The sequence below is a fragment of the Vipera berus genome (assembly GCF_964194415.1).
Source record: "Vipera berus genome assembly, chromosome: 1".
Taxonomy (NCBI): domain Eukaryota; kingdom Metazoa; phylum Chordata; class Lepidosauria; order Squamata; family Viperidae; genus Vipera; species Vipera berus.
The window spans coordinates 205,500,573-205,513,536 of NC_138202.1; the positions used below are offsets into that span (position 1 = coordinate 205,500,573).

Below are 12,964 nucleotides of genomic sequence, written 5' to 3' on the forward strand. Positions count from 1 at the left end.
TGGGGCTGCCCTTGAAGACTACTCGGAGGCTCCAACTGGTGCAGAATGCGGCTGCGCGAGTTGTGGTGGGGGTGTCCCGATACTCCCATGTAACACCTCTACTCCGCGAGCTGCTTTGGCTTCCGGTTGTCCTCCGGGTAAGATTCAAGGTGCTGGTTACGACCTATAAAGCCCTAAATGGCATGGGTCCGGGTTACCTACGGGAGCACCTGCGGCCGGCATCAATTTCCCTTCGTCCAGTGCGCTCCCACACAGAGGGCCTCCTTAGGGTGCCGTCGGTCAAAGAGTGTCGACTGGCGGCCCCCAGGGGGAGGGCGTTCTCTGTGGGCGCGCCAGACCTGTGGAACCGTTTACCGGTGGAGTTCCGGATGGCTCCCGACCTTCGCTCCTTCCGACATGACCTAAAAAAATATTTATTTGAACAAGCCGGCCTGGTCTGATGGGTTTAGGGGTATTTTAATGTTATTGTATTAATGTATTGAATTGGGCTGTAATATTTAATATTTTTTTTAATTTTTGTATGTTGTATTTTATTGTATTGCCCTGTACACCGCCCTGAGTCCTTCGCGAGAAGGGCGGTATAGAAATTAAATTATTATTATTATTATTATTATTATTATTATTATTATTATTATTATTATTATTATTATTATTATTATTATTATTATTAATTATTTTATAGTAATAAAATATTTATAATGGTAATATCATTAACTGATGAATTTTGAATTACTGAATACAGTAATATTTTTGGGTTTTGGTTTTTTTTAAGAAATAGAAAATTTTGTAGCATAAGATTTTATATTTATAATAGCAGGGGAAACCATGACAAGATGAATCTTTACATACTGTAAGATCATATCTGTTTTATTTGTATTTGTACTGACTTTCTTTATATGTGGGTCTTTTCAGACTTGCTAAAATCCGAGAAAATACCATTGCTTCTTTAAAGAATGCTGCTAAACATGTATGTATACTACTTTTTTTAAAAAACATAGATTTCTTTTTGCATACTAAAATTTAGAAATTTCTGTTTGCAAGTAAATAAATGATCCATACTGGAAAGGAACTGGCTGGAATCCAACTAATGTTTTTTCTGCCATTGATAAGCCCTCAATATAAGAGTGAGAGACCCATTGCCCCCTCTTCTTCTGTTCCCCAAATCTGCTGTTGATAGTCAGCAATTATCCTGGGTTCCAATTATAGCATGTGACTTTTTAATGGAAACATAGTAGAATACTTCTTTTTATGCTAGCTTTTGAATGGCACGCATGAATTAATAGATTAGTTTTTTATAAACATCAATGTTCGGTCTTCCTTTTCATTTCTTACAACTATTGTCTCCTCTTTCTTAAAAAAGCAAAAGAAATTGACAGTGGGATATTTATGCAGTTTAATTATACAGCAATCCTACAAGCTAGACTCCAGCAGTATGTGGATCGAGAACTACCAGAAGTACAGGCAGGATTTCAAAGAGGCAGAGGAACTAGAGATCAAATTGCCAACATAACGCTGGATCATGGAGAAAGCTAGAGAGTTCCAGAAAAACATCTACTTCTGCTTCAATGACTATGCTAAAGCCTTTGATTGTGTGGATCATAACAAACAGTGGCAAGTTCTTAAAGAGATGGGCGTACCAGACCATGTTATTTGTCTCTTGAGAAACCTATATGTGGGCCAAGAAGCAACAGTGAGAACTGGACACGGAACCACTGATTGGTTCAAAATTGGGAAAGGAGTCCGGCAAGGCTGTATACTGTCGTCCTGCCTATTTAACTTATATGCAGAGCACATCATGAGAAAGGCAGGGCTAGATTAATCAAAAGTTGGAATTAAGATTGCCGGAAGAAATATCAACAACCTAAGATATGCAGATGATACCACTCTAATGGCAGAAAGTGAAGAGGAACTAAAGAGCCTCTTGTTGCGGGTGAAGAAGGAGAGTGCAAAACTTGGGTTGAAACTTAACATTAAGAAAACCTAGATCATGGCATCCGGCCCTCTCAATTCCTGGCAAATAGATGGGGAAGAAATGGAGGTAGTAACAGATTTTATTTTCCTGGGCTCCAAGATCACTGCAGATGGGGACTGTAGCCAAGAAATTAAAAGACGCTTGCTCCTCAGGAGGAAAGCCATGGCAAATCTAGACAGCACACTAAAAAGCAGAGACATCACCCTGTCAACAAAAGTGCATATAGTCAAGGCTATGGTCTTCCCAGTTGCAATGTATGGCAGTGAAAGTTGGACCATAAAGAAGGCTGAGCGCCAAAGAATTGAGGCCTTTGAACTATGGTGCTGGAGAAGACTCCTGCGAGTCCCTTGGACTGCAAGGCGATCAAACCAGTCAGTGCTAGAGGAGATCAACCCTGACTGCTCTTTAGAAGGCCAGATCCTGAAGTTGAAACTCAAATCCTTTGGCCACCTAATGAGAAGGAAGGACTCACTGGAGAAGAGCCTAATGTTGGGAAAGGTTGAGGGCAAGAGAAGAAGGGGACGACAGAGAATGAGGTGGCTGGATGGAGTCACTGAAGCAGTAGGCATGAGCTTAAATGGATTCCAGAAGATGGTAGAGGACAGGAAGGCCTGGAGGAACGTTGTCCATAGGGTCGCGATGGGTCGGACACGACTTCGCAGCTAACAACAACAAAAATTATACAGCACCTATGTAAAAGATAAAAAGATTGGTGGAAAAGCAGCGTCCACTTCTACATATTTTAATTGTCACATTTTCTATGAAAAATTTATGTTGCTATGCTTGGGATTTTAACATATTAACCCTTTAATAGGTTTTAGTGCTATCCCAAATGTTATCCTTGTAAAATTATAACTGCTGCCTTGAGAATTTTCAGAGTGGGGGAAAATTCTTAAATACTTTACAACCTAATAGCTACCTCAAAATTCTAGCTATATGATTCAAGCCCTCCACACAAAAGGCAAAAGAAGGGCTGCAAAAGCATATAAGCACAAAATTAAGAAGACACTGAAATTATATCATTCTTTTTTAAAAGTCAATATTGATTGTTTACTTAAAAGGTATCTTATGCCAGCAAATTGTCAGTTGATGCAATATATAAAATATAATGGGACGGGATATCTCAGTGGTTAAAGAGTGAGCTCTTGTTACTTAATCCAGCTCCTACCAACGTAGCAGTTTGAAAGCATGCAAATTGTTATTACTTTGGTGGGAAGGTAACAGTGTTATCTGTGCCTCAGTGTATAGTCATGTTGTCCACACCACCACAGAAGTGGACAATGTTGGCTGTCTTGGCTAAGAAACGGAGATGATCTTCATTCTTTATGGTCGGACATGACTGGATAGGGGAAACCTTATCTTTAAAATATCTTTAAAATATAATAACTATATAGGTCCAGGTAAGCACGATGGAACAAAATCGAGAAAAAATATTAAATATCAGAAATTATTTCATAGCACATTTGGGGAAGCAGTAATAGTATCATAAGAAAAAGTATTTGTCAAAAAATTAAATATCTGTTGTGTCCCTGATAATAGGTTCATTTCCTCTGGAAACCATATATACATGGTCAGCTTATCTGATGCTCTCACTGAAGGAAATTGACTCCATTTGCACCAGTTTCTTCAGCCATTATGTCATTGGAAAACTTTTTAAAAGTTTATTACTTTTTAGAAGAGGTGCAATTGAAATTGTGGGAAAGAATGAATGACATAGTTGTTCTAGATCTTAAATTTTCATACATTTCTTTTTCATGCATTTATGCCTGACCTATTCTAAGAGGTCTCCCCACTCATTCTAAGTTGAAGGCAGCTTTGAATCTGTGAAAGAGGCACTGTGGATCCAGTTCAAAGTCAAGGAATTATTTTAGAATTCTTGCCCAAATTACGTACCTAAGGGAATTTTAATGCATGGTAAAAGAACAAGGGATCATTTATGAATTCTGTGAAGGGGGATAATGTTGAACATTGCTTGAACTTTTTGTTTGTTATAGCTTGAGGGTACCTAAAATGTTCCCCCACAGAATCTCAATAAGCTGGTTTTGAATTATTATAAATTTCAATGGGAAGGATGGAAGAAATTTTCAATTTCATGAGGGATTAAATAAATGTTATGTGACTTAGTTAATTAAATGCCTATTAATGAAAATAAAATGAAATTTAGTTTTGTGTGCTGGGCCTTCCTGCTTCTAGAAGTGTGGCTCCTGGCATTTCTCTCAAAGCATACATTGAGCCACCAGATTCCATCAAGAAGGGTGACATGAAAATAATGTAACAGGCTTGGAATGAATGGGAGAGAACTCCTCTCTTTTTTTCTACTCAGCTTCTAAATTCTACATTGTTTAACACCCCCCCCCTTCCTCACTTTTCACCTAGGGAGCAGCCTTTGTGGAATTCGATGTGCACCTTTCTCGAGATCTCATCCCAATTATATATCACGATCTTACTTGCTGCATTGCAATGAAAAAGGTACGTCGATTCATCTTACACGTTTTAGTTTATGTTAGTTAATGTTAAAACGTCTACATGGTTTTAACTCAAGAAGCTAGCATTGTTTTTAGCAATACAATTCAATTAATGGTTTCTTTTTCAGAATACTGTATTTTACCTATTTATTTCCTTCTCTCGATACTCAAGGTTAAAGTTACAATAAATCATTTAAGTTTAAAACAGCTATTTATCTGAATAAATCACATGGATATTTATTAGAGTAACATGTCTCAAATGGGAAATTAGGAAAAAAATATGTGGTTTTCAACAAAGGACTGTCTTTCATGTGAGTTTGCTGTTTTGTCTTGGTTTTTTTGTTTGTTTGTTTGTTCCCCCCCCCCCCGTATCTAAACACCATGAAATTCCTAGTAAGGTAACCTTTAATATTATCCTCAATGTTACCTTACTTAATAGCTTCAGGGTTTTTTTACTTCTTTTTTTAATTAATATATGTAATATAGATTCCTTCGTACAAATTTGTATAAATAGTTATTACAAAAATGCTGGAATTAGTAAAAATTGTAACATTAAGTTTTAAGCATAATCTGTATATGTTCGTCTGGGAGTAAGGCCTATTAAATTTATTTATTAGGTTTTTTTTAAAATCTTACCTTTATTTATTATTTTATAAGTAACTCAAGGCAGTAAACAAACCCCATTCCTCCTCTTATTTTTTCCCATAGCAACAAACGTGTAAAGTGGGTTGAGCTAAAAGAGTGTCTAGCCCAAAATTGCCCAGCTATCTTTTATCCCTAAGGGCAGGGGTGGGGTGGGGGGTGGGGTTAGAACTCATATTTTCCTGATTTCTAACCTGGTACCTTAACTAGCAGATCTACTTCCTAGCAGATAGCCTTAGAAGAATTTCTAATATTCGGTGACTTTATAACCTACCTGTATTTTTCACTCTTTCTGTAAAGAAAAGTGAAGCTGATCCGTTGGAATTATTTGAGATTGCAGTTAAAGAGCTTACATATCCCCAGTTGAAGTTATTAAAGGTACGGTATTGTATTGACTTGATTCATTAAGTATTTCTCAAAAAATACACCAAGTAACATGTTATTTATCCGGGCTGCCTACGGTTAAGGAAACCATTTGTTCCTGTCTTAGTGGGCAGTTCCAGTCAGTGGAAGATATGAGATTGGCCCAGTGGTCTCTCGCTTGTGAGGTACCTCAAAGGTTCTCTCAAACTTTGTATTTCATATCTTCATAAAGCTGCCGGGAGAGGTTATCTGGTTACAGGGGTGCAAAATTATTAATATACTGCTCATGCTCATTTTAATATTACCATCTCAGGCCTTGCTAGAAATGGTGTTCCACTCCTGCCTGGAAGCTGTTAGGGTCTGGATGGCTTTTCTATCATGGTGCCTACATTATGGAACAAACCCCCTCGAAAAATTAGGCTGTCTCCCTCACTGATTGTTTTCTGAAAACTTTGAAGACTTGGTTTTGAAGAATGTTTGTGATGTGTTGTTTTTTTTAATCCCATTTATATCCCGCCCTTCTCCGAAGACTCAGGGCGGCTTACAATCTAAGAAGCACAAATCAATGTGCTTAGCAATAGCCTTCATTCTATGTATATGCCTGCTTATTAGGGCTTTCGGGGGGGGCCCTGGGCATTTTACAAAGTCAGCTTATTGCCCCCAACAATCTGGGTCCTCATTTTACCTACCTCAGAAGGATGGAAGGCTGAGTCAACCTTGAGCCTGGTGGGACTCGAACCTGCACTAATTGCAGGCAGCTGGTGTTACTTAAGGAGGCATTAGCCCACTGCTCCACCAAGGCTCTTGTTGCTATTTGGATGACTGTTTCTCATTATTAAGTACTATTAACTAATGTTTGATTGATTATGTGCTATCACAGCAGCATCAGCTCTTCGAGATCACATAGATTTTCTCTTATAATGTTCTGTTCCTAACCTCTTTAGGTCTTCCAGTGGTGCACTCATCACCACTGAGTCCAACCACCTTACTGCTGATTGTCTTCTCTTTTTTTTCCACCTTTCTCAGCATTTGAGCCTTTTCTAGGGAGTTAGATCCTCACATTACGTGTCTTAAAGATGATAATTTGAGCCTTCATAATTAATGTTATTGTACTTTAATGTTTGAATATTCTGTGGTAAGCCATTGCAGTTGTGAAAACTTGGCAGGATAGAAATTTTATATACACATTCCTGACACTGACATTTATAAGACTCTTATGTTTCTTGACTCTATGTCAAGAAACTCGTGATGCTGGGTAGGCAGTTTATGTCTTTATTTTTAGGACAAAATTTTACAGATACTGTTCAGAAAATGAATATGCTTGAAAGGTTTTGCTACTTTTGATAAACGTTGATTTCTAAAATATTTATTTATTCAATTTGTAGTTGACACATGTGACTGCATTGAAATCTAAAAATAGTCAAGGTATGTAGAAATCTAAATTCTTTGTCATGCTTGCACACTGCATATTTATGAATTCATTAATGACCTTGCTGCTTAATTTCAGTAGTTTGTAGTGTGCTTAGGGGGAGTAGATTTTATAATATAACATTATTAATATGCAAAATATATTTTCTATTCATAAGACCTCTCCCCTGTTTTTAGTGTTTTACTCTCCTATTTTTTAATAAAGCAATAAGCCACAATTTTTTTTAGAAAAACATACAGTAGTTTTTAAAATCAAATTAGTAGTATCCCTTTGAAATTGGTTTTCCTGAACAGTATATCTGATACATTTTGATAATTCTGAATTGAGATATTGGAAGAATGGCAATTACTGCATAGATGTTTTTTAGTCTAGGTCCCTCCTATTTTATGGGGCATTTAAGGTGGGGTTTATAAGAGATGCTTATTGATGTATGATTTTTTTAGCATTCAGAAAAGTCAAGGAAGAAGATTAATAGGAACGATTTAGATGTGCTGTTATCATTAAATTAGCCACTATTGCATTTATCTTACTACAGCTCTGCCTTGGAGCAAGATCACTGACATTTCTAGAGATGGGGCAATAAATTGCTGGCCTTTATAAATGGGTGGGTAGTGTGTCAGCTTCATTGATAGTTCCTGAAGCTCCCTGAGACCTTGGCCCTGAAAATGCATGGCAGAATGTTGAAAAGTTGATGGTGTGATTTATATGCTTAGAAAGAGTGATATAAAAATGATGAGAATGCAGAGTCTCCTACTTTCACCCATAATCCTCAAATCTAATAATGGACCCTACTTTTGCAGTTGTGTCCCTTCCATTGACATGAGATACATTGAAAGATTTCTGATCCATTAACAGTTAGGCATGTGAATTGTAGCCTCCAAGATGAAACAATTGGACATCTCTGCCTCAGACTACGTGAATTATCATTTATAATTGTATAAAATGTTGAAATTGGGTGCCCTTTATTTAATTTTTTTCTTTCATCTTTATATTCCTTCTCTACAGAGTCGTTGAAAGAAGATGAAAATGTACCTTCTGAGATGCAGCCATTCCCTTCTTTACAATCAGTAAGCTACCATTTATTCTGTACATTTTAGTATAAGCTTTGAAATAGAATATACCAGAGGTATTAAAACCCAAGAGAATAATCCCATAGTTTAAAAATAATACTAAAATAATATATGGCCCTATCGTGGATAATGAGCAAGATGATGTAAATAATTTTTATTGCTTTTGTTGGTTTGTAAGTATTTTTAAATCTGTTGCCTAATCGAGAGCTGAACTTTTATGCTTCTAATGCTTGCGGCTAAAGATAGATTATAGACAGTGATTCCAGTGTCTGCTTCATGGAACTCTGCTAGCATTTCTTTTGTTAATTTGATATTATACATGTAGTATGAGTATAGTTAATTGGGTCTTATATAGTTTAGTATAGTTAATTGGGTTTTAACTGGGGTTTTACATGTTGCAGGGACTTAGTTTAATCTTTTTTAAATTGGTCTTAATTTTTGTATTAATGTTTTAAAAATTATACCCTGTAAACCGCCCTGAGTCCTTCGGGAAAGGGCGGTATATAAATTCAATAAATAAAAAATAAATAATACTCAAGGCATGAATAATCAGTATATATGCATCAAACTTAATTTTAAAAATTACATATAATCAATGAAAATAAATCAAGGGTAGGTAGCAGGTAGCAAACACCAGATAAACATTAAGGTGGCTATTGCAAAAGGTGAATCTTTGAAACCAATAGAAATTCTTTAAGATAATGTCAAATAGGTCTCTTGGAGCATCGATGTAGAGAAAATTCCAGTGCGCTAAACTGATAAAAAAAGCAGATTCAAGAAACAGATTTTTAAAAATTAGATCAGTTAACTTCATACACGTTTTCTTTAAATTTCTATAAATAGAAAATCTTCAGAATTTTTTTAATGAAAGCTGATTAAGTTAATGCAAAGATAGGAAGTTAATATAGCGAACTGCATTTATTTATGAAGTAAACCTAATAAATATTTTATTTTTTAAGAATCAATTTTTGCAATGTAGCATTAAACTTAAGAGCACAGACTTTAGAGCAGATATGTCAAACTCGTACGTCACGCAACATATCGGAACTTTTTCCCCATTGCCGGCAATGGAGTGGGCGCAGTTTCATCCTGACATGTCCGGCCTGCAGGTCGGCAGTTTGACACCCCTGCTTTAGAGGATTCAGTTTGGATAAGGGTTAAAATTTCCTTCTTTCACTGGTTGCACCTATTTTTATGTGATGATAGATTTCCTATGTGGCATTCATTACAATGTAATAGAATATTTGAGAATCCAATTGATTCTCAAGTTGCCATTTGTAGTTATTTGGAAGTCTTCAAAAACAACTGTTATAGGTTCTAAAATAACTCCCAAGATCAAAAAAAATCACTTCTAAATACAGGTAAGTTAATACAGTTTTACTGATCAACCATGTAATGTCAAATTTACAAATTGTGCATGCAAAATGATAATTTACATGAATATATATAAATTATATACCAATTACAAATTCAGATTTTGCCTGTAACTGCCAAAATCCATTAAATGAGGGTCTGTAAATCAAGGCTTTATACTTGGCCTGAACAGTAATGCTTATATTCCTGGAATTCCTTTTTTTATCCAGGTATTAGAATTGATTCCTGAAGATGTTGGATTTAATATAGAAGTCAAATGGATCTGCCAGCAAAGGGTAAGAATCAATTTCTTAATATACAGTGTTCACATAAACCTTAAGTTTTATCTATTTCCTTTAAGTCAATGGTTATATTATAGAGCAATAGTGTTGGAAGGTACTAAGACATTTCAATGTTTGTCTGTTACTAAAACCAATATATACACACGAGCTTGTAGTTTGGTGTAAGGAAGATTTATTTTATTTATTTTATTTATTTTTATCACATTTATATACCGCCCTTTCCCGAAGGACTCAGGGCGGTTTACAGGGTGATTAAAAAACAGAGATACAAAAGTTAAAAACAGATTTAAAAAAAATTATATTCGTCCCTGCATAAGTAAAACCCCAGTTAAAATAAGATTAAAGCTAAAATTAGAATTCTCAGCCTGGGCCAGAGAGCTCTTCGAGCCAGGTCTTCAGGTCCCGTCGGAATGAACGGAGGTCGGGGGCAGTCCTCAGCTCCACTGGCAGCTGGTTCCAAAGGGCAGGCGCACCCACTGAGAAGGCCCTATCCCTGGGTGTCGTCCGCCGGCAATCTCTTACCGGTGGCACCCTGAGAAGACCCTGTGGGAGCGCACTGAACGAAGGGAGCTTGATGCAGGCAGCAGGTGTTCCCTCAGATATCCCGGACCCAAGCCATTTAGGGCTTTATAGGTCATCACCAGCACCTTGAATCTCACCCGGAGGGCAACTGGGAGCCAATGCAGCTCGCGGAGTAGAGGTGTTACATGGGAGTATTGAGAAACCCCCATCACAACTCGCGCGGCCGCATTCTACACCAGCTGAAGCCTCCGAGTGGTCCTCAAGGGCAGCCCCATGTAGAGAGCGTTGCAGTAGTCTAAACGGGAGGTCACGAGCGCATGAGTGACTGTGCGTAGGGCATCTCGGTCCAGATAGGGTCGCAACGGGCGCACCAGGCGAACCTGGGCAAAAGCCCCCCTGGTCACGGCTCCTATATGGTCTTCAAAATTGAGTCGTGAATCCAGGAGGATTGCGAGCCCTATCAACGGGGGGTAACACCTCACCCCCCATCGTTAGAGATGGAATAGTCTGGTTGACCTGAGATGCCGATATGCACAGCCACTCAGTCTTGGCGGGATTGAGACGAAGCCTGTTTCTCCCCATCCAGACCTGGACCGCCTCCAGGCAACGGGACATCACGGCGAGGGCATCGCTGGGTTGGTTCGGGGTGGAAAGAAAAAGTTGGGTATCATCAGCGTACTGATGATACCCCACCCCGAAACCACGAATGATCTCACCCAGCGGCTTCATATAGATGTTAAACAGGAGGGGCGAGAGAACCGACCCCTGAGGAACTCCACAAATGAGAGGCCTCGGGGCGGATCTCTGCCCTCCCGTCAACACCGACTGCGAACGGCCCAGGAGATAGGAGGAGAACCACTGTAAAACGGTACCTCCCACTCCCAACCCCCTGAGACGCCGCAGTAGGATACCATGGTCGATGGTATCAAAAGCCGCTGAGAGATCTAATAGGACCAGGACAGAGGAACAACCCCTGTCCCGGGCCCTCCAGAGATCATTCACCAGCGCGACCAATGCCGTCTCCGTGCTGTATCCGGGCCTGAAACCCGATTGGTACGGGTCCAGATAATCAGTTTCCTCCAGGAACAGAGGAAGCTGATGCGCCACCACACTCTCAACAACCTTCGCCAAGAAGCGAAGGTTGGAGACTGGACGATAGTTATTTAAAACAGCTGGGTCCAGGGCAGGCTTCTTGAGGAGAGGTCTCACCACCGCCTCCTTCAAGGCGGCAGGGAAGACACCCTCTTTCAAAGAAGCAGTTATTACTGCCTGGAACCAGCCTCGTGTCTCCTCCCGGGCCGCATAAACTAGCCAGGAGGGGCACGGATCCAACAAACAGGTGGTGGTGCTCAGCCTCCCCATGATCCTGTCCACATCATCAGGGGAAACAGGATCGAACTCAGTCCAGATAACATGCTCAAGACCGTCCGATTCCTCCACGTCAGACTCTGCCCAGTCAGAGTCCAGACCGGTCCGGATCTGAGCGATTTTGTCCGCCAGATGATGACTAAACTCCTCGGCTCGTCCCCGTAAGGGATCCTCCCTCACCTCCTGATTAAGGAGGGAGCGAGTTACCCTAAACAGGGCGGCCGGGCGATTATCTGCGGACGCGATGAGGGCAGCGAAGTAGTTAGACTTCGCCGTCCTTATCGCCGCAAGATAAGACCTTATAAAGGTTCTTAACTGTAATCGGTCAGATTCGGATCGGCTGGACCTCCAACCGCTCTCTAGACCCCGTCTCCGACACTTCATCTCCCGGAGCTCCGCAGAGAAGCACGGAGCCCAGCGGGATCTGCGCCGGGTCAGAGGTCGCAAGGGTACAACACAGTCAAGTGCCCCGGCGGCCGCCCTTTCCCAGGCATCCACCAGGGCATTGACTGGGCTGTGGGTAAGGGTGATGGGTATAGACCCAAGCGCCCTCTGGAACCGTTCCGGGTCCATTAGGCGCCTGGGGCGGAACCACCTGGTCGGTTCCACAGCCCAGCGGCGGGGGGTGGCATAACGGAAGACCAGCCGCAGGAGATAATGATCTGACCATGACAGGGGAACAATGGTTGGTGAACCCCCTCCCAGATCATCCAACCACTGTCCAGACAGGAACACCAGGTCGAGAGTATGATCCCCCACATGAGTCGGGCCCTCAATAACTTGGGTCAGGCCCATGGCCGTCATGGAGGCCATGAACTCCCGAGCTAACTCAGACGACCCTCCCAGTGAAGGCAGGTTGAAGTCACCCAGAACTATAAGCCTGGGGAACTCCACCGCCAACCCTGAGAGAGTGTCGAGCAGCTCGGGCAGGGCTGTTGCCACACAGCTGGGTGCCAGGTATGTGAGCAACAAGCCCAACTGAGCCCGAGGACCACATCTCAAGAGGAGGGATTCACTCCCGGCCATCTGGACAATGGTGGTCTCCCGCGGACATAAAGTCTCCCGGACAACCACCGCCACCCCACCACCCCTGCCCTGAGCCCGTGGCTGGTGTAGCACACGGAAACCTGGAGGGCATAACTCGGTCAGAGGAACCCCTCCCTCCGAGCCCAACCAAGTCTCTGTAATGCACACCAGATCCGCACATTCCTCCTCAATCAAATCGTGAATGAGGGGAGCCTTGTTAACGAAGATATTCTTCTAAGATGAAAAAATGACTTGGAGATATGCCATCTGTCCGTGTTCCAGGTAAAAATTCAGCATTGGCTATTGACTAATTCCATACTACACAATGTTTATATAGAGAGAAAGGGAAATCTCCCAAATATTCATCTGCTGATTTGACCTTCAATTGTAAAATAACTATTCTATACTGTACAGTGAAACCTCTGTACAAGACCATTTTGTGGCAAGAAGTG

At 40.7% G+C, this 12,964-nt stretch overlaps 1 protein-coding gene across 5 annotated transcripts in view; it reads left to right on the forward strand.

Annotated features, from left to right (window-relative positions):
* The window catches only part of GPCPD1 (glycerophosphocholine phosphodiesterase 1), a 56,744-nt gene that overhangs the window by 31,484 nt on the left and 12,296 nt on the right, over positions 1–12,964 (forward strand). For all 5 annotated transcript variants that reach the window (XR_014025786.1, XR_014025787.1, XM_081322484.1 and 2 more), the window contains 6 exons: positions 913–967; positions 4,349–4,441; positions 5,380–5,457; positions 6,828–6,867; positions 7,877–7,938; positions 9,525–9,590. Coding sequence is in view for 3 of the 5 variants with exons in the window: in XM_081322484.1 (XP_081178610.1) it covers positions 913–967; positions 4,349–4,441; positions 5,380–5,457; positions 6,828–6,867; positions 7,877–7,938; positions 9,525–9,590 (394 nt within the window). In the remaining 2 variants the exon portion in view is untranslated. The remainder of the gene's footprint in view (positions 1–912; positions 968–4,348; positions 4,442–5,379; positions 5,458–6,827; positions 6,868–7,876; positions 7,939–9,524; positions 9,591–12,964) is intronic.